The sequence below is a fragment of the Petromyzon marinus genome, chromosome 7 (genome assembly GCF_048934315.1).
Source record: "Petromyzon marinus isolate PM22_M1 ecotype Great Lakes invasive population chromosome 7, UKy_Petmar_22M1.pri1.0, whole genome shotgun sequence".
Taxonomy (NCBI): domain Eukaryota; kingdom Metazoa; phylum Chordata; class Hyperoartia; order Petromyzontiformes; family Petromyzontidae; genus Petromyzon; species Petromyzon marinus.
In genome coordinates, this window is record NC_133673.1 from 14,024,017 (window position 1) to 14,046,313 (window position 22,297).

Below are 22,297 nucleotides of genomic sequence, written 5' to 3' on the forward strand. Positions count from 1 at the left end.
CAAGATCAAAGCCACTAGTGCGAGGGGGCAACGCACTATCCCCGTACAGATGTAAATTAGTCCGCTTGCTGTACTGCCTTCTGCTGGTGAGCCAGGGTATGGCACTTCGATGCCCCTGGGAATGGGAGTTTCACAAGAACATGCGTGCGTGATCCATTAACCCTAGCTTCCGCCCGTGCAGAATTACAGGCCAAGTGCATAGCCACCACTGGCCGGCTCGTGTCTATGCTTCCTCGAACGGTGGCTTAACTTGGAGTGAGTGGGGTTCTGAGCCATCTGGCACTATGTAGTGTTTCGGTAAATGAAAAAAAACAGTTAAAATTTCGATTTAAAGTTAAAAGTCACGGTCACATCGCTGGTGACGTCAGTGGTTCGGCATTACAATAACACGAATACATAAGTCAATGGGTCAATGCCATTCAGCGTCTCCAATTCCTCACGCGACACGGTTGTTTATGTTCCGATTGTCTCCGTTTGCTTCATTGCCGTTTCATTTTATTTAGGGTTTTTTCTTATTTCTTGGTGATCCCAGGTCACCTTCGCAAGTGAGACTATTCTGGTATCTTGCTTCTTAAACCGTTGTGGTTAAACAAAACAAGCGTTCGTTTTAAAACGTGCTTGACCCACAACGTTAAAGCGTTAAAATATGATTTAATCAGCGCAGCCCACGTGCGAAAAGTTACAAAATAAGAGTCGACGTTACACTGGGCTGCTTCTTAAGATGAAGGAAGGAATGGGTAGGCCGCGAGGTCATGCCCCCCCCTCCTCCCCAATCAACCCCGCTTGACAAAAATCAATCGCGCGTACCGTGTGGCGAGCGCATTATTGTCTACCGATGGAGATAAACAAATGCATCTAAATAATAGCGCATTAAATTGTACGCAACAACAACCGATGATAACCACGTCCACTTCCCCCCTCGCCCCCCCCGTCATCCCAGGAGGGCGATAGATAAAAGCGCTCATTTCGGAGTCTGTCTTTCAATCGAGGATCGGGCAGCTCAATAACCGCGGGAGTGTGGCCGTGGGCGCGCGTCATCCGCGCCTGGCCAATGGACGAGGATTCCTCCGTTGGATCGGGTCCCGGCGATTAGAGATAATTACCCCCCCCCCAGACGATAGAAAACCAATGTGCGTGTGCCACTACCCCCTTCGCCTCGTGTAAACCGCATGGCTTGCGCACACGCGGTAGGTCGAGTGACCCTACACAGAAAGAGAGAAAAAAATACGTCTCGCGGACGTTATTTATGGGGCCGCCACGGTGGCGAGATGTTAACTACCTTGCCTGGTATGCAAGAGGTCGTGGGTTCGAACCCGACCCCTGACGCCTGCTGTATATTTAGAGTTTGCATGTTCTCTCTCCCCGTGGTTGTGGATTTTTCTCCGGGTCCTCCAGTTTTGAAACATGCATTTGAGTATTTGGCTGCTATATAATTTCCCAAATGATAAACCACTTCCGTTGAGCTATCATTTCTGAAAAAAAACAGCTATATAGCTTAGTGGGCTTTAAAAATCTCAGTTTAAAATTGCATTCGAATGTATGTGTCATCTCCTCCTCCCTTTGTACATAACACTCGTCTTGAGAACAGCTCGTCCTCAATGTATGCCTGGCAGCACAAGGGGCGCGCTTAAACATTCGTCGGTCAAATTTTGATTTAAAGCTTTCGTGACTGCTGGGATTCATATTCTTGGTTCTTTCGGTAAAGTCACGTAGAAGGGAAACAATAAAATAATAAAAATATAAAACAATAAAATTCTCACGACGTTTCGACTGCAACACAAGCAATCATCATCAGGTGTGAAAGCCACAAAAATAAAATTAGAAAAAAGTGGCGGTTGTTTTTAACGTTAGCACCACGGAGAGCGATTTGACAGTTTGTTCAGATGGACGAGTCCATCTATGTTCGGAAAAGAGGAGGGGGGAGACGAAAAAAAATGGATGCGGCCTGAAAGCCACCTTAAGCGTGATCAATCAATTAAGACCCGAAATGGTTTATCAAATCCTTCCAATGATTGCTAAGCCAGAATCCATCTTCTCGGTTGAAATTGTCTCTGTGTTTGTATATGTGGATAGCCTCATGAACGAATCTCTCATGGTAGCCAGATGGCTTGCAAAGAACCTCTGTCTTGGAGAAGTCAATGTCATGTGAACCTACTGAATTATAACAGTGATCTGCCACGGCCGAGGTGTTGGTCCTACCGTGTTTCAGGTCTGCTTTGTGTTCACGAATGCGGTCCGAGACATGGCGTTTGGTTTCTCCAATGTAACTACTACCACAGTGGCAATTTAGTTTGTAGACGCCAGGGTACTGTATGTCCGGAATCACATCTTTTACAGACGGAACCAGATCACGGATTTTATGTAATGTGTTGAATCGGACCTGGATCTTGCGTTTATTCAAGATTTTTTATTTATTATTTTATTGTTTCCCTTCTACGTAACTTTACCGAAAGAACCAAGAATATATTCGTCGGTCACTTCGTACGATTTCGCACACACCGCGTCAACGGTTCGTCCTCTTGAATGCAGATATTCTACAAACATTCAACCGATACGAGACTCTTGTTTGATGCAAACGACTCTGAAGACATCAATGAGGTTTATTCAATGCCGAGTAAAAAATAAAATAAACAAAATCACATTTAAAGTCCATCAGTACCCTATCAGCCGACTGGAAAGAAAACATACGACACGATACTGCAAGATCGTACCTGTAACACTACAATGTGTTTAACAGGTCGCACCTTGCTGATGAGCATTGTCGAAGTTGACGCCAGCGCATTGTTTGCCTGCTCAAAAAACAAACGATGCTACAAATATTGCTCCAAAAGGCCCCACACGTGTCATTGCATGTAATCATGGTGAAGAACCTTTGCCATCCGAGCAATTGCCCAGCACACATTAGCCATCGCAACGGCGCATAAAGACATTCTTACTTCAACATTAGGGCAGCATTCGGCGCCACGAGGAAAGGCGATTTTAAACGCGGGATGGCGATTTCCATAAAAATAAAAATAAAAATCGGACGTAAAGGAAGCATTCGCCAATCACGTGGAAAGCCCCCCCCCCCAGGAGGTGACACACCAACTCGAACTATCCAATCAGCCCCCTAGCTCATGATCTACCACCAACTCTAACAAACTAGGCACTTCAATTATCCCTAACCATAAAACAAAGTAAACAATTGGTCCCGAGCACTGGCCCTGCATTTTAACCATACTAATATAGTCAGCCAGCCACCAGCACTACTAATCCTACCTTCTACCCATAACAAACTAGCCTGCCTAACACTATAGCCTTGCCCTGGATCGAAACAACATCACTAACCTACCCCAAACAATAAAAAATAGGTTAACTGTTAACCCTAACAATCTAGACTATCATTATGTTACACCAACTGTGCTCACTGACCCTACACCGAAACCAATTCATGCATCTGCCTCTTCACCACGCTTCCTTTTCACTATTGTGTATCCCTGGAAGATGTCTCAGTGGCAGAGGAAGGGGGAAGTCATTAATTGCGAAAGGGAGTTGATCCGTTCAGGGGTGTTTCCTTTTGATGCGACTCCACACGGTGATTTAAACTTTAAGGACCTTCAAAAACAGGTGTGATCACCTTTTTTTCCTATTACATTTGTATTTTTTTGTTGGTGGCGAGGAGGTTAATAATTTAGCGGGCAATGACGGAAGCCATCCGCGCCTTGGCAGAGTAAGAAGCGTGCACGCGAGACGTAATTTCGGGCGAGCGAACAAAAGATAATTCCAGAAGCATCAATTATGGCGCATTGTATGTATCGCATTGATTTATCAGCAATTACCGATTGAAGCTGAGTGAATGTGAACGGTAAATTCGGAGGGACAAAATGGCAGCCACGGTATACATTTGCGAAGCTTCAATCCAGGAGGTATTATACCGTGCATGTCCTCGCCAGATATGCTTTAGCATTAATATAAATACATCAACAAACTTTAACAAAACTAGCCACCCAAACACCCTCGCAAACCAGCTGGCCCAGGCCCCCCCCCCCCCCCGAGCACAAACCTGACCTCTGACCCTAGCTTGCCCCTGGGTATCGCCAATGTCAGGCCTCCTTTACACACTTGTTGTTTGCGTTTTCACTTTGAGTTTTTAACCCCTGGAGATTTGAGCCTCAAAATTTTTTTTGACGGGAAGCTCCTGCAACTGGGATGACGTTTGGCCAATTACTCCTCACTAGTCGCTGGCACGCGAGAGGAAACTGGAGTGCGCAGATAAAACCGGACGCATGTGACATAATGACACTGAGGAGGTCCCTACAGAGTTACTCCAAAAGGCAGGCCAAATACAATCTATATTCATGTGGACTGAACTCAGAGCTGTGCTGCGATGTCCTCTCCACCTCGTAGCCTGCAGTATTCTTGCCGAAAGGTACCAGCCACCCTGCCGCCCAATAAAGACAAAGATTCCCCGTATAGCTTTAGCAGACTTCTTAAGCACGTGCTGTCAAAGCGAGCACCCACCAAGGCACAAGAGGTGGTGGGTGGCCAGCACCAAACCCGGCCGCCTATGTCTACCTAGTAGCAATGATTACACACTGCACCAGGTACTCATTTGAGACAGAGTCGACCTTGAGGAGACCCAGGACTGGCTTAGATATTCATCACTGGTGTTGGTCGTGAGCAGGAATCGAACACGTGGTCGCCTGGTTCGTAGCGCAGTGCGCCAAACCGCTGCACGAGCGCCCCGCGCACACCACCCGCAAGTTACAAAATCCATTTTACGTGACCCAGAATTATCGAACTTGTTTGAATAGATTGCGCCAAAATGCCAATGATTGTGAAACAGGTAGGACCTGTTAGTATTCCTAGCGACTGGCTACTGTTTCACGGCTCAATGACTGCACGTGTTTGTTTTCATAGCAACATCTGTCAATTGTGAAAGTTTAATGTTTCCCGAGGGCTTCCTGGCAAGATTTCAGGAGCCAATAGTTTTGTTGCCAAAGTTGCCGCGACTCGCTACGCACGGCGATGCCTGCTCCTCCTCCTCGCCTCTTGGCAGCAACTTCGTGCGAATTAATCGTACGCAAATCGAGACGAAAACAATTAATACTCCTACTACTAATACCGTTGCCAATGATGCGTTCGTGGCAAGCGTCTGTGCGCAATGAAGCCGTTCCTACCAAGCCGCAAGGCCGAATGGGGCAGTTAAAGTACATTAGCATATTCTCCGGCTTATAAAAAAGGACACCTTCTTTGTTCCTGTAAAAAGCTACATTGGACGGTGCGTCTAATAATCCTGTGACCAGGTCTTTATAATTTAATTGACACCGGACTCAACTTTTTGTTTGGGGGTAGGGGTGCGTCTGTCTGCACCGTCGTATCAAAACCAGGAAAATACGGTACTTCATAACAACAAAACCACGTGCACACTGCTTGCTCGATCCACTGCTGGATTGTTGAGACCATAGTTCACCACGTTTGGCGCGTGCGGGTTGAAGTGGGCAGGGGATCCCAGGGCGTGTTCAAATAAAGCACTCACCGCTGATGTCAGCCGTGGCCCTGAAATCAAACTCCTCGAGTAGTCGGGTTCACAGCGTACGACTCATCCAATAGCGCACAGAAATCATACAGTCGTGAACACAACAACAATTACAGCATCCACTGGTCAATATATTCTAAGATGGGGGCCTCGCCGCAACGTTTTTGGTCTGATGGATTGTTTGAGTCTACTTCACTACGCTGGTCATGTCGGGTTGGTTAAGGGGGGAAAGGTTGGGATGGTGGTGAAGGGATTTGGGGGGGGGGGGGAAGAGGGGGCAGCGCTAGGTCCACTACAGATATGATTCACCACTGATGAGAGCCGTGACTTTGGGAGCAAACTCTATGTCGCCGGGTTCATAGCGCAATCCCCAAACTCAACACACTGTGCCTCACCAGTCCACCGGGGTACATTTACAGAGCGTGACAATATACCAAAATGCCCTCTCCTGCACGTTGCATAACCGAATTCTGCCGCGGACAGCGAGCAATTTAGTGGCGCAATCTTTCCGAAATGTCATCTTCTCCTGCAGCGAGGCAATTATCTGGGACGCGCGTGTCCCCGCGGGGTGCGTCTCCCGAGGTGGCGCTGACGTTTCGGGGCGAGCCCCGCGGATTCTGGGCCGTACGGTGAAGGAGGAGGAGCGGGGGAGCTCGGATGGCCGGAGCACGGAACGGAATTGAATGCAGAGCGACACTCATGATCCCTGTAGTAAACAATAATGACGATAACGTCGTGGTATTTTATAGGGTTCATGAAGCCATCGGTGGCAGGGTTCGATTCCCCCATCGACCGATGGCAGTGGTTGAATCGATGGCGCTGGCAGGATTCTTAAATCCTGCCACCGCTGGCTCGTATCCACCCACCAGTGTAAATGGCTACCTCGCGACAGTTAATTAAATCGGCAGGTCACGTCCGATGGAGGTAAAATGCGGGTACTCCCAACCCCTTCCAAGAAGTACTGGCCATCGTGAAGGAGTCGGCCAAATGGGTGTATGTTGAACTTATTTCGCACCGTATGAGGCCAACCGTGCTAATCGAGGTGCAAGGGGGGGGGGCAAACTAAACTCAAAAAGCAGTTCTAAAGGAATGAGTTTGTCAATCTCGACGATGATTTAAAAGTGTACAGCTCCGGTGGCTTCCCAATATCGGAAGGAAGAGCGTTCCAGACGTCCAGAGAGGGTGTCATCCGAAAGCGTGCAATGGTCAGCCAACAGCCACCGCCGCTGCTGCGAGGATGATCCGAGTTGGCGTGATGGTTCAAGCTCCTCGTCGACACGTCCACGTCGATCTGCGAGGTCTGCTCCTGCTCACCTCCAACTATCATCCATCGACGAGTCCATTGGTACCCTCACGCGCGCGAGCTGCGCCGTCAACCCGAGGCCGCACAGACCGACGACTCGGCTTGCGTTAACAATGACTGCATGGGCATCGCTATAACCCCCCCCCCCCCCCCCCGAGGAGATAACGGGGAACGAAATGAATTGAACAAGAAGGAACGATACAAAACGAAAGCGTGCGAATTAGTCAAAAACAATCTATTACTTAGATCGTGACGATACAAATAATAATAATAGATCACAACGTTTCGATCGCAACACAAGCGGTCGTCCTCAGCATTGTGTTGCGATCGAAACGTCGTGATCTATTATTATTTTTTCTACCTACGTGACTTTACCGAAAGAACCAAAGAGTATGGATTCCTGCAGTCACGAAAGCTTCAAATCAAGATTCGTGACGATACAATTAATCGAATCGTGTTGGTGCGATTGAGAATCGTTAGCTACTGGATTCCTACTTCCCCCCACCCCCCTCAAATGGTATCGGCATACAGTCCAATGCATCCAAAACTCACTCCGATTGTTCAAACTGTTCTACAGCTAGCTCGGAACGTAGACACGGTAGTCCACACGAGGCAATGATCGAGTCTGCGCTATATGTGTTTGTGTTTACATGTGCCGAGATCTCTGGTGGATGAGACGCAGTCCCTGCTCAGCCAGCGCCTTCGTGACCATTCAGAACGGTTGTTGCATCGCCACGGCGTGTGGAGGCGGGGGGGGGGGGTCAGAGGCCTCCGCCGTGGGACGACGGCCGAGCAGGGGCGAGTGTGGCGAGACGAGCGTGGAGGAGCGATACGGCGTGTGGCGACTTGGGCGAGGAGTGGCGTGGGAGGGGGGGGTGTGAGAGACGAGGAAGATGATGATGAGACGAGGATGACGGACGACGAGGAGGAGGACGCCGGTGAAGAGAGACCGGGAAATGAGGCGAGGGTCAGCAGAGACGGGTGAAGAGGCGAGACGAGCGTGGAGGAGCGATATAAGGTGTGCAGAATCTGGCGAGGGAACGTCAGATGGGTGATCAGAGAGACGGAGCGGGCTGGGGAGGGGGGTTGAGAGAAATCGTGGTGCAGCAGAGACGAGGACGAGGAGAGACGGAGGGAGGCAGACACGGGTGAAGAGAGACGGACAATGGGACCGGGGGGTTTGCAGAGACGGGTGAACGGGGAAGAGCAAGGATAACCCCACGGAGAGCCGCTCAATGGAAATAGTGGACCGTGTCGCTGTGATAACGTTGGTAATAGAGGCGGGGGGGGGGGGGGTGGCACGCAGCAGACTGTTGACTGGGGGGGAGGGGGGATAACGGACAGAGGGAGGGAGAGACGAGTGGGTGGGTAGTTGGGAGAGGGGTTGATGGGGGGGGGTCTTGTCGAGGTGTCGTGATGGTGGTGGTGGACGGGGTGGGGAGCTCGCGAGGGAGAGGAGAGAGGGTGACGCGTTGTGGTCGTTCTCTCGTTCCCCTGGCTCGTAGCTACCACTCCATTGGCTCGGTGGCTCCGTGACGCGACAGCGTGGCTCTTCTTTTTATCCAGAGAGCACCGCTTGTGCATTTCCACACCACACACGCGCACATGCTCGGGTAGCGGTCGAGCGCTCCCCTCGCCGGCGCCACAACTCCGCCGCTAACGAAGCTTCACGGGCAGCACGCACCAGCGAGCCCTCTCGCGCTTATAACCAGACGCGCTCACACACACACATGCCACTGCCGCCGCTTAATAGATCTGCGCACGACCTTCCCTTCATAGCCGTCCTCTCCTGCCACCGCGATGCGCAAGCCCTGGCTGCCAGATGCTGTCGCGTCAAGCCTTGAAGGAAAGGGATAATAATAATAAGGTTTTCCCCATGCCACGTGGAGGAGTCGCCCGCTGCCCACGTGCCACCCAGATGCCAAGAGCGGCGGCGGTGACGCGAGGCGGCGCACGGGATGGGCTGCGCTTGGGTCAAACAGCGACGTTAAAGACCGCGGCGGCATCGCTCTGTGTCCCATCGTCCTGGCTGCGCATTGGAGGGAGCTCCACGTAGGAGCGAGAGCACGAAGAGAGACAGAAAGCATCGTAGACACGGAGAGGAGGAGGAGGGAGGGGAGGAGCAGGAGGGCACTGGGGGAGCCCCATCCGACATCGCGTTCGTCCCATCATCGCCACCTGTCGCGTCGGACGAGGCGCAGCGAGGTGAGTCCATTGTCTTCAAGGTCGGAATTTTCCTGGCACCGGTGATTAAATTAATAAATGCATTACTTCGTCGATCCGAGGTGAGCAACTTAGCAACGCCGCGGATCGCGCTTCCTGCGCCGCCGGTAACACCTGTTGTCGTGAGCGAGCGCGCCTCGATCGCTCGCTCTCTCTCTCTGCACTACGCGCGTTCCGACAAATTCAAGGGCGATTTCAAAATTCGGACAGAGTTTAATCGCAGTTGATCTACGCACCGATTTCGCTCGTCGAACACAAAACACATTAAAAGCGAAAATGCCGTGGGTACTAGCTCGAGATGAGCGTAGCTCGTAAGCGTCTACAACCGCGCGTAAATCACTGTCCTTGTTAATACAATTCTGGGACCTGAACGAAGCTCACCTACCCTCAACGCTGTGTGGGTCATGGGTGCTGTATAACCATACTTCACCAATCTGGTCAGTGCGGGTTGGTGTAGGCAGTTGGGAGTGCGGGGGCGGGGGTGGGTAGTTAAAGGTGTAAGTAACCAGGACCGTTTTAGATATCACTCCGAACCGGTTGTGGACCGCCCGCCACGAAAATTACGCGTGGCCAGAAATTGAACTCTGCGAACCGGGTTCATTACGCAGCATCCATCGCTCTCTCTGCGACCAGCGAGTCACGAATAACGATTAATTAACCACCACACTGCACATTAATACACCGGCTTTATGGGATCGGAGACGTTAATGCGTTCATAGAAGCGCACAATCCTCGCAGCCGACAGGCAATGTTCCGTCTACCGCTGATGGCCTTGGCGCATTGGGACGCGCGCGTTTACGTGTGTGTGGAGCGGTCGTGTAGCGGTTATCGCTTCTGCGCTATGAACCCAGCGACCCGAGTTCGATTCCCGCTAACGGCCAGCCAATACCAGGAGAAGATTATCTGAACCGATCCTGGGCTTTCCCCTACGTCGAATCGGCCTCGAATGAGTGCGGTGGTGTAAACATCGCAACGAGGGAGGCGAAGGCGGCCGGGCGTGGTGCCGGCCACTCGCCCCTTCTTCGTGTGCCGTGCCGGCCTTCATTAGGCGCTACTCGCTAACAGCCCTTGTTTCAAAATAAACAACGTCTGTGAGGCTATACGGGGGAGGGGATCTTGCCTTGCGTGGCGGGACACTCGGAGGTCGCGCCGGACCTGGGTAGCCCCGCATGGAGATCTGGTGGGACCTCTCTTCGCGGGGGGTGGGGGGGGGGGGATGGGTGGGTGGATCCCATTGGCTATTGATCGATGATGACTTGCATAGTGTGTGCGGGTCTGTACATTAGGGTGATTAACGACTCTCCCACCCCCCCCCCCCCCCCCTCCAGCTCGTTAATGCCTCGCCACGAGGAGAAACCGATTTGCTGTAAACAGCGTCGATCTAACGGGAGCCTGAGATCGATACGATCGTGCATTCGTCAAATGTAAGCAACTGAAGAGAACGTGTAAATTATCGGAGGAGGCGTTTCATGGAAATATTAAAGTACCGTTATGTATTTGTTTGCTCATTGTTTAAGCGTAAACCGTCGTAAATGGTAACAGTACGTCGCTGTCTAAAGTGGTAATTGCTAATATGATGATGGTGATGTGCAGCTCCCTTAAGTAAATCTGCTGGGCGAATGCCCTCCCCACGCAGTGTTAGTCGTGGAGTGGTGTGTGGTGGGGATAGTCGTGGAGTGGTGTGTGGTGGGAAAGTCGTGGAGTGGTGTGTGGTGGGATAGTCATGGAGTGGTGTGTGGTGGGGATAGTCGTGGAGTGGTGTGTGGTGGGAAAGTCGTGGAGTGGTGTGTGGTGGGATAGTCATGGAGTGGTGTGTGGTGGGGATAGTCGTGGAGTGGTGTGTGGTGGGAAAGTCGTGGAGTGGTGTGTGGTGGGGATAGTCGTGGAGTGGTGTGTGGTGGGAAAGTCGTGGAGTGGTGTGTGGTGGGGATAGTCGTGGAGTGGTGTGTGGTGGGAAAGTCGTGGAGTGGTGTGTGGTGGGGATAGTCGTGGAGTGGTGTGTGGTGGGGATAGTCGTGGAGTGGTGTGTGGTGGGGATAGTCTTGGAGTGGTGTGTGGTGGGGATAGTCGTGGAGTGGTGTGTGGTGGGGATAGTCTTGGAGTGGTGTGTGGTGGAGATAGTCGTGGAGTGGTGTGTGGTGGGGATAGTCGTGGAGTGATGTGTGGTAGGGATAGTCGTGGAGTGGTGTGTGGTGGGGATAGTCGTGGAGTGGTGTGTGGTGGGGATAGTCGTGGAGTGGTGTGTGGTGGGATAGTCGTGGAGTGGTGTGTGGTGGGATAGTCGTGGAGTGGTGTGTGGTGGGAAAGTCGTGGAGTGGTCTGTGGTGGGGATAGTCGTGGAGTGGTGTGTGGTGGGGATAGTCGTGGAGTGGTGTGTGGTGGGATAGTCGTGGAGTGGTGTGTGGTGGGGATAGTCGTGGAGTGGTGTGTGGTGGGGATAGTCGTGGAGTGGTGTATGGTGGGATAGTCGTGGAGTGGTGTGTGGTGGGGATAGTCGTGGAGTGGTGTGTGGCGGGGATAGTCGTGGAGTGGTGTGTGGTGGGAAAGTCGTGGAGTGGTCTGTGGTGGGGATAGTCGTGGAGTGGTGTGTGGTGGGGATAGTCGTGGAGTGGTGTGTGGTGGGGATAGTCGTGGAGTGATGTGTGGTAGGGATAGTCGTGGAGTGGTGTGTGGCGGGGATAGTCGTGGAGTGGTGTGTGGTGGGATAGTCGTGGAGTGGTGTGTGGTGGGGATAGTCGTGGAGTGGTGTGTGGTGGGGATAGTCGTGGAGTGGTGTGTGGTGGGGATAGTCGTGGAGTGATGTGTGGTAGGGATAGTCGTGGAGTGGTGTGTGGCGGGGATAGTCGTGGAGTGGTGTGTGGTGGGATAGTCGTGGAGTGGTGTGTAGTGGGGATAGTCGTGGAGTGGTGTGTGGTGGGGATAGTCGTGGAGTGGTGTGTGGTGGGGATAGTCGTGGAGTGGTGTGTGGTGGGATAGTCGTGGAGTGGTGTGTGGTGGGGATAGTCGTGGAGTGGTGTGTGGCGGGGATAGTCGTGGAGTGGTGTGTGGTGGGATAGTCGTGGAGTGGTGTGTGGTGGGGATAGTCGTGGAGTGGTGTGTGGTGGGGATAGTCGTGGAGTGGTGTGTGGTGGGATAGTCGTGGAGTGGTGTGTGGTGGGGATAGTCGTGGAGTGGTGTGTGGTGGGGATAGCCGTGGAGTGGTGTGTGGTGGGGATAGCCGTGGAGTGGTGTGTGGTGGGATCGTAGGAGATGGTTCGACCATACTTCACCACGGTGGTCAGTGCGTGGTTGATAAAGGTGGGGGGGGGGTGACCCACAACAAGACGTGTTTAGATATCGCTGGACACTTGATGATAGCCGTGGTCGGGAATCGAACTCAAGCGTGACCGGCTTCATTGGGCGCATTCGCGCCGATTGCTGCGCCACCGTTCCATCCACCCCCCCCCCCCCCCCCATTTAATATGCAGGCTCAGATCAATTTTATCAATGTATTATTTCACCTATTTATAACATTTGCGAGACTTTGTGGAATTAGGCGAGCGTACGATTAGTTACAACATCTATGCGAGTAATAAATAAGAAAAAAATCCGTGATTACCCAGCATTTTTGTGCAGTTTCCTGTCAGTGTATTAAAAAAGAGGTCAATTTGAGTTAGGGCTGCCGTGCTCTGGAATAGGGACGTGGTTTGTACGCAGTGGCATTTACGTTCCTGAGAACAATCAAACGTATCGAAAAGGCATCCAAAACAGACAATCTGCCGGTGGAGCTTAACCGAAATGGGGAATATTTTTCAGACAATTTTAACCTTCATTTTTCTGAAGCTGGTAATCTTTTTGATAATGTATTGGGAGTCACCCCTGCTCATGCAAATTCCTACACCCCTGTCCAAACATTAAACGAATTTAGTTTCCAGCCAATCCACGAAAGTAATGTTCTGAAACAACTGTCCTATCTCAAAGGGTCCTCCTCTACCGGAGCAGATAGTATTCCCGTCTTTGCTCTACTAACTGTTGGTCACCTAATATACAAACCTATAGCCCATATTTTCAACCTGTCCATCAAAGAAGCATCAGTTCCTCTAGAATGGAAACATTCCTATGTTCGTCCACTTCACAAAGGGGGCCCTAAAGATGATCCAAATAACTACCGACCTATCTCAATTTTGTCCCCGTTGATGATTTTTTTTTTTTAATTATTGACCTACCAAATTAGCAGTTTCCTGTCCACCAACAATCTACTACATCTAAAACAATCTGGGTTCCGAAAAAAATACAGCACCACATCTGCTGCATTAGACTCTCTGAATCACATTTACAGTAGCCTTAATAATAAGCAGTACTGTGCCTGTCTTTTTCTAGACCTGTCCAAAGCATTTGATACAGTAGACCACAACACCCTGCTTAGTAAACTAAGTTGCCTCGGTTTTTCCGAAAACGCAGTAAAATGGTTACAAAATTACCTCTTTTCTCGCACCCAAACTGTAGTCACAGATGGTTGGAGGTCAAGCAATGTTAAGATAACAAAAGGGGTTCCACAGGGTTCCATCCTCGGCCCCCTTTTGTTCTCTCGTTATGTCAATGACTTGGGCACTGACCTGGATCATTCCAGGGTAAATCTTTTTGCAGATGACACGATACTGATTCCTACTGGCCGCTCTCCGGATGACGTGATTGCTAAGCTACAGGGTGATTTCAACAAACTACAACATCAGCTAGTTGCTCTTAAACTAGTCCTGAATACCTCCAAAACCAAGGTGCTATGCTTCTCACCAGGACTAAAGCAGGAAGTCATTTTTCCCCAATTACATTCCTTAAATAATTATCAAATAGAGCAAGTCAAGATCTATAAGTATCTTGGGGTCATCTGGATTCAAAACTGAATTTTAAAGATTACATTGATTATATTGATAAAAAGACAAAAATAAAAATTGGTTTTCCTTATCGACACAAGCATTGATTCCCCCCAATGTTCCGTTTGGAATGATAAAAGCTACCATACTGCCTCTACTTGACTACTGTGACTGCAGTCACGAAAGCTTTAAATCAAAATTTACTGTGACATCGTGTATAAATCAGCCCCAAGTACTGTAGTGAAGAAGCTTGATTCCATCTATCACTCGGCCTTAAGATTGAACTGACTCACCACTGATCTCTACATTGGGTGAAACTTAACATCTCTTAATGTTCGACGGCTTGTGCACCAGATCTATTTATTCACGATGTACTTACAAAAAAATCCGCAGACTACCTGCTGGATCTCCTCTCTGTTTCAAAGAACAAATTTGACCTCAGGTCTTCGCTCATTTACCAGCTTCACATTCCCTATTGCCGTACAAAAACTGGAGGAAGGGCCTTTGCTATTGATGCCCCCAGGGTCTGGAATGCTATTGCCAATAAACTGCAACTGGAATCGCTACCAATGAGATCTTCTCTCAAAACTGCTCTAGAGGGGTTGTACACCCCTAGATGCCACTGCTATTCATTGGCGTAAAATAAAATAAAATGTTTCGCTCCGGATGACGCTGCAAAGCATCATCTGTTTTTTTTTTATTTAGCGTTGTGATCTTAAAGGTGCATTGAAAAATTTGATACTCCGACTGATGCTTCTGTTGTTATGGAGTAACTCATGCAGCCAGCTATGGCTCTAGGATTTGGTGTTACATGTTATTTATGTAGTTTATTGTAAAAATTCGGTCACAGTCCCTGTGTTCACTGTTACATTGCAATTATGGCTTTATTTTTGGTGATTTCAAAACGTTTTTTTGGTTTGGACATGTTTGTTTTGTTGTAGTACGGAGTTAGACTGATGGCCTTAATCTAAGTTTTATTGTGGTTGCTGTTTTTGTTTGACTTGCATCCCACTGGGATTTTTTGCACACAGCGTTGGTGTACGGTGCTTTTTTTCAGGAATATTTTGATGTTTTTTTTTCATGGATTTTCTGTTTGCACAGTCACATAGTCACTTTAAGATGTTTTTCTTGTTCGTGTTTTTGTTTGTTTGTTTGTTGTGGCTGCACCCGATTCAAGAGCCGAATGGCTCACAGGGCTATACCAAAATAAATAAACTGAAACTGAAAAGTGGCATCTTAAGAAGTTTTTTCTGGGACCCTCCCTATTGTGGGACCCCCCCCCCCCACCACCTCCACCTCCCCCCCCCCCAGCCACCACCACCCAACCTTCTTTCCCCCCCAGGTCGTTTCGGCGCTAATACAAGTATTTGGTGCGCGCGTGTGAACATCAGAACGGTGGGAAAACAAAGGCAGCCGCAGAACGTTGCACTTTTCGCACGGAGTGCTTGCGTTTGTTTAACGAGTGTTTTGCAAACGGCACTTGCCTCAACAGTCTACTGTATACGGCTAAACGCAGCATCTCGTGTGTGCGTATGCGCCCTGTGAGAATCTAAATAAATCGGGAAATGTGCGTGTCGCTGTGGCTGTGTGAATGTTCATCTTTGAATTGTGTGCATGTGTCGCTCTATAGCTCTGCGCATCTGCACATGTGCACGTGCGCGCGCACGTGCGTATGTGTGTCTGGGGAGCGGTAGTGTAGTGGTTAGCGCACTGCGCTACGAACCCGGCGTTCGATGCCCGCTCAGTCAACATCAGTGCCGCACATCTGAACCGGAGCTGGGCCTCCCCTAGCTTAACTCAGCCTGAAATTAGTAGTGGTGTGGTGTGTAAGCGCCAGCACTGGGAAGACAAAGGCGGCCAGGTGTAATATTTAGCCACACCATCCCCTGGTGGGCTGTGCTGGACAAACTTAGTGTTCGCGAACAGCACGTGCCCCAACAGCCTGTTCAAGCTATCGTGGAGATGTTCGTCTTTGTTTTGTGTGTGTGTATTTATATATCTGAATGTGCTTGTGTGTGCTCGCTAACATAACTTGCCCCGGCATTCCGTTAAAGGCCATACCGGGAGATCTTTGTCCTTGCTGTCATTTGTACTGGCTTGCCTAGGGTCATTGGAGTCCGTTGTACTCAACCCCCGGCGCTTGCCCGGGCCTCAAAGAGCTCTGCCAGCACCATGGACAGCGACGCGCTCCACAACGCATCGGGCGCGAATTCGACCAACGCGACCTCGCCGAGCGGCGACGCCGCCTACAGCAGCAACTTCAACAAGACCGTGGAGGAGGTGCTCATCGCCATAGTGGCCGGCTCGCTGAGCCTTGTCACGGTGGTGGGCAACATCCTGGTGATGCTCTCCATCAAGGTCAACAGGCAGCTCAAGACGGTCAACAATTACTTCCTCTTCAGCCTGGCATGCGCGGACTTTTTCATCGGCGCGTTTTCCATGAACCTCTACACCATGTACATCATCGTGGGCGAGTGGCCGCTCGGCGCGGTCGTGTGCGACCTGTGGCTCGCTCTGGATTACGTGGTGAGCAACGCGTCCGTCATGAACCTGCTCATCATCAGCTTCGACCGCTACTTCTGCGTGACCAAACCATTGTCATACCCGGCCAGGAGGACGACAAAAATGGCCGGGCTCATGATTGCCGCGGCGTGGATCCTCTCGTTCATCCTGTGGGCGCCGGCTATTCTCTTTTGGCAATTCATCGTGGGCAAGAGGACGGTGCCAGAGAAGGAGTGCTCCATTCAGTTCCTCTCGAACCCCGTGGTGACTTTCGGCACGGCCATCGCGGCCTTCTACCTGCCCGTGGTCATCATGACAGTGCTGTACATCCACATCTCGTACGCGAGCAAGAGCCGCGTGAGGAGAGAGCACAAGAGGGAGAACAAGAAAGAGCGGCAGCCCAGGTTCGCCATCTTCACCAAGTGCAGGTTGTTCCGCAAAAACAACGGCGAGCCCACCGCCACGGCCAACGCCGTTAACGCCGCTAACGCCGCTAACGCCGCCGCCGCTGCCACCGCCGCCGCCGCCGCCATCGCCACCGCAGCCGCGATGAACAACGCCAGCAGCGTCCGTCCCGAGCAGGGGAAGTTCAAGAACGGGACGGTGGAGTGCAACGAGGGCGACAAGGGCGCGGAGTTGGAGGAGAAGGACCTCTCCAACGAGTCGACGTCCCTGAGCGTCGTGCCCTCTCATCACAAGGACGAGCTGGGGAACGATGTGCTTCAGCAGCTGCCCAACTGCAGCGGCGCAAAGCCGCTCAGAAAGCCATCTCCGTCGAAGGCGACCAAAGTAAAAGTCGTCACGAAAGCGGAGGGTGCCGACGGCCGCTCCACGCGGGTGCAGCTGGTGCAGGCCGACGGCACCGCTGCTGGCGCCGGCAGCGTTGAAGGAGGAGGGGGCGGCAGTGGTAGCGCAGGAGACGGCGATTCGAAGTCCGCCGAGAGCAAACAGAAGGTGACGGTGGCGGCGGCAGCGGCGGCGGCGGCTGCGGCGGCGCCGCCCGTGGCGAGGAAGTTCGCCAACATCGCCAGGAGCCAAGTGCGCAAGCGGCGGCAGGCGGCGGCGCGCGAGAAGAAAGTGACGCGGACCATCTTCGCCATCCTGCTGGCCTTCATCATCACGTGGACGCCATACAACGTGATGGTGCTCATCAACACGTTCTGCAGCTCGTGCGTGCCCAACACCGTCTGGATAATCGGCTACTGGCTGTGTTACATCAACAGCACCATCAACCCGGCGTGCTATGCGCTCTGCAACGCCACTTTCAAGAAGACGTTCAAGCACCTGTTGCTGTGCCAGTACAAAAACATCGGGCAGGCCAGATGAGGGGGGGGGGGGGGGGGGTTGGACGCGAGGTCGTTGGCGAGAGATTCAATCTGGAGCGAGGCGCCCCCCATCTCTCTCCCACGTGCTCTCTCTTTCTCTTTTTGCACCCCTCCCCCGCTCCTACTCCCCTTTCGTATCATGCCGCAAGTGTTGCTCATATTCGAAAACATATCAAGAGCGCTTCAGTATCTCGTGTGTGTGGGTGGTGTTACCGGTACTAAAAAAAAAAGGCAGATTTTTTTCTACGTAGGGTAGGTCGGAGAGAACAAAAAAAAATTGACGTGCAATATATATCACGCGAAGTGTGTTCGTGTGCGCGCGGCAGAAAAAAAAACTATCTATTTTTGTTCATATCAAAAGATTCCTCAGCTGAACGTGCAATTAAGTGTATCACACTTGGTGATGTGTTTAATTACAAGGCGTTTATATATTTAAATATCTATAGAGTGCTTACGTTATATATTTCAACAAGGAACTGTCGAAGTGGATGGGCAGACACGATTGCTCGATTCAGTTCGAGTGCATCATCACCATGCCGCACCTTCACGTTCATCCTTACTAAACGTTAAAAGAAAGCCAACTCTCAACTACATCAACTGATGATAGTCCGCCATGCATTATGTGCTCGCGAAGACAAGATCGAAAAAAAAGGCATAGATCTCCCGTGTCAGCCTTACGAGACGCACGGGGCTTGGGGCTGCTAGCGAGCACCTATGAAGGCCGGCACGGTACACGAGGGGGTGGGTGACCAAGACACACACCTACACACAACGTGCGCGCGTCTGATCTGTTACTTTGGAGGAATAGCAACCGCCACACCGCCTTCGAGATTTATTAGGCAAACGCTCAAGAACACAAATTAGCCCAACAGAGATTCAGTGTTTATATTTTTTTGCCAGTGGCAAGGCTCATTAGCTATCTCGTCTCCCAGCCCAAGGGTTTGTGGGGCCACCGCAACGCTCCCACGAGTCTCTTGCGACGAGGAGCATCGTCAGTAAACCCAGCCCGAGATTGGCCTTGCGTCGTTGCATTTTGAAGAGACGGCGTTCCACCGTCTCGATGCATAGCGCGCAATATCAAGGCCCCCCTCTCCCCTCGCCACCACCCCCCCCCCCCCCGCGAGTGATGGTAGCGTCAAAAAAGGAGGTCATTACCTGGCGACTGCGTCACGCAACCGAATTTTTTAGGCCGAAAATTGCCACAATTACTTCGGAAGAATCTCTCTCCCGGCCTCTGGCGCCCCGTGCAGGCATTGCTCAGGCAATACCCCCCCCGCCCCCCCCCCCCCCCACGATACGGACACCTCAATCAGGTCCATCCACCTCACGAAGACAGAGATGCCCCATATAGCCTGAACAGACTGTTGGGGCTAGCGCAGTTAGCGAGTAGCACCGATAAGGCCGACACGGCACACGAGGGGGTGGGTGGCCAGCAACCACGCCCGGCCGCCTTCGTCTCCCCAGGTGGCGATGATTACGCACCGCACCAGGTACTCATTTGAGGTCGAGTCGACCTAGGGGAGGCCCAGGACCGGTTGAAATAATCGTCACTGGTGTTGGCGGTGAGCGGGAATCAAACTTGGGTCACCAGATTTGTAATGCAGCGTGCTAGCCGCTGCACTACCGCTCCTCAGATAAAAACACACACACACACACGCATGCCGTGTATACACCGCTCCAAATCAGGGTACACCTACACTCCTACCAGACTCTGGCCAGCGATGCGAGGCAGTGCGCGTGCTTGCTTCAGAAATCAATTGCGGATTCAAAACACCGAGGCAGTCCAGCAACTTTACCAGCATCCACCATCAACAAACCCATCCCAACGCCAATCCGTACGAGATCGCTCACGGCACAATACCCCCAGAGAGAGAGAGAGAGGCTCTCGATTCCCGCATGAGAACTCTCGACAGTTGGCTGTCAAACCGCTGCAGTCGGAAAGGGCCCCCGCGGCAAGTTCCCCGTTGGCCACAAAACACTCACCGGGCGTGCTGAAAGTGAAGAATCGAAAGTGTGTAAAACTCAAATTGTTGCGCAGACCCTAGGGCGGGTGGGTGGATGGGGGGGGGGTGCCCGCGTGTTCTGAATCTGGCCCGAGATTGAAACCAATATCATCTCTACGTGTTCCGCAGTCGGGAGAAAAACGAAAAAAGAAATGGGCATTGTTTTTTTTCTACCAGGAAATAAAATGTTGTTGTAATCCCTCCCGAAGCAATTATCGTAGGAAGTAGACGACTCGCACAGGGTCTCCCCAGCGGGTGGGTGGGGGGGGGTCATTGGGCCATGACGTCATAGCATATCACGCTTGCGCTCACCGAAGTTTGCGGTCTATTCCAAAGCACGCGTGGTCTTTGCGATCGATGTAGCGCCGTGGGTTAATCCAGTGGCTATCGTGGCGGCAGCAGCAGCAGCAGCAAAACACAACTTTGGCGCGTTACAGGTATGTACAGTGGGACATGCCGCGTGGCCGCTTCGCACAGACTTATGGGGGTTTCGGAGTCCCCGAAATGTTTTCTGTCCGTCTCCAAAAAGGCGCCATCCTAAGCGGACTCGGGGGGGGGGGGGTCTGGGGGTGGACAGAGTTTCTCCCTGCCACCTGAGCGGTCCACTCATTCCTCAGCTCTCAATGCCTCCGCCTCCCCCCCACGCTTCATTCTTTCTTCGTCGATCAGACGCAGAATTGCTGCATCTATAATTTGCATCTCGGTCCATATTATTTGGATGTTGACCTTCTTTCGCACCGTACGTCGCCAACCGTGCTAATCGGAGGTGGAAGGAGAGCGGGAGAGACAGAGAATCGTGGGAAGGAATGTGAAAAATCATGAGGTAGGTGTGAGAATGTGTGACCGAGATTATCCTGATGAAGACATGACGTCATCACCAGCAATAATCAATCCACTGCTAGATGGAGCCTCCGCCCTCCCCCAAGCCGTCCCCATATTTCACCATCGCGTGTTGCACCAATCCCACCTCAGCACGTGCCGACTTCATCACTCCATCTCCTCTAGACTGCACCCTTCCATTCCGTGGCCGACACTCCGTCGATATTCTTGGACCCATCGATCATCATCCCTTCCATCGATCACCAGGGTGCTGCGGCAGCGAGATAACTACCTCGCCTGGAATTACAGGAGGTCGTGGGTTCGATCCCTACCCCGACGCCTGCATATTTGGAATTTGCATGTTCTCCCCGTGGTCGCGTGGATTTTTCCCCGGGTCCTCTGGGATTTCCCCTCCATATTTAGAAAACACGCGTTTAGTGTATTTGGCTGATATACATTTCCACGTGATTCTAAGCCCACTTCGTTGAGCTTTGATTTGTGGCTAGGTCACTTCTGAAAAACGGCTATATAGCTCAGTGGACATTACCTGGTAAAATAAAAAGTTTAGTTGAGTTAACAATTCTAGCGGTGCATCCGGCAGAAGCCCGCTTACATTAAAAGGCAATCAAAAACTAAAATAGACACTCGGTTTCTAGACAAGACGGACTTGTTTACGATATAAAACGTGGGGGCGGGAGTGGATTCTATCTCAACTTGCAAATCAGACACTACAGTAACCACATTATTATCTTTAGGGTTTACCGCTTGGAAATCAATCGATATTCATGAGCCTCGATTTATTTTTAGATATATATTGCCCCCCTCTAAGCCTTGCGACTTAACCCTAACCACAGCATATAGCCACCCAACCACAATACACGTAGCCTAATGTCGTTCCTACCTCTGCCATAGCTATGGCACGTTCCTCGTAGCCCTGGTGTTGATCAATTCTATAATTGAGTTGTTCTCGGCCGACTTTTTCAGAAATCTGTCCATTACAGTTGTAGCTGAACTGGAGGTGCGTTCCATCTCAGGCCCCTGCTGTATGTATTTATTCTTAGAAGAATGCAGTCGTTTCTCAAACCAGACGCATTGAAACCACCAGTCACTCACTCTTCACCCAGCACACTTTATTTTTGCTTTGTATGAGAAAAAGGTTATCGCGCAGACACACACACAGAAAAATAGGCACTATTTAACAAGGCGTATAGAGTGATACAGATGCAAATACAAAGATCCCCCGTTTAGCCTTTAGCAGTCTGTTGGGGCAAGTGGTGTTAGCGAATTCCTATGAAGGCCGGCACGGCACACGAACGGGGTGGGTGACCAACACCACGCCCGGTCATTTGTCTTTCCTTTGCTGGTGTTTACACACCGCACCAGGTACTCATTTGATGCCGAGTCGACCTAGAGGAGGCCCAGGACCGGTTCCGATAATCGTCACCGGTGTTGATAGTGAGCGGGAATCAAACTCGGGTCTCTGGGTTCATAACTCAGCTTGCTAACCACTACACTACCACTCCCCACGCAACAGACACACACAAACACACACAAACTCTAGCTCTACGTCATCTACACAGATGACGTACATCTAGCTCTGCAGGTATACAATACAAAAGTAGCGTCATACGTGCAAGACGAGACCGATCCAAAACACCCACGGTATTTGTAATGCACGTCGATTCTGACCTGTTGGGTGAGTACAACTTTTAAAGGGGGATGCTCATTCGATACTGACCGCAAGGATGGTATTG

At 51.2% G+C, this 22,297-nt stretch overlaps 1 protein-coding gene across 1 annotated transcript; it reads left to right on the top strand.

Moving 5' to 3' along the window:
* The first annotated feature begins 8,239 nt into the window (after positions 1 to 8,239).
* CHRM4 (cholinergic receptor muscarinic 4) lies at positions 8,240 to 17,737 on the top strand. The gene is made up of 2 exons (XM_032949246.2): positions 8,240 to 9,026; positions 16,000 to 17,737. Exon 2 carries the CDS (start codon positions 16,067 to 16,069, stop codon positions 17,720 to 17,722), a length of 1,656 nt encoding a protein of 551 aa, XP_032805137.1. The 5' UTR covers positions 8,240 to 9,026; positions 16,000 to 16,066; the 3' UTR covers positions 17,723 to 17,737.
* The last annotated feature ends 4,560 nt before the right edge of the window (positions 17,738 to 22,297 follow it).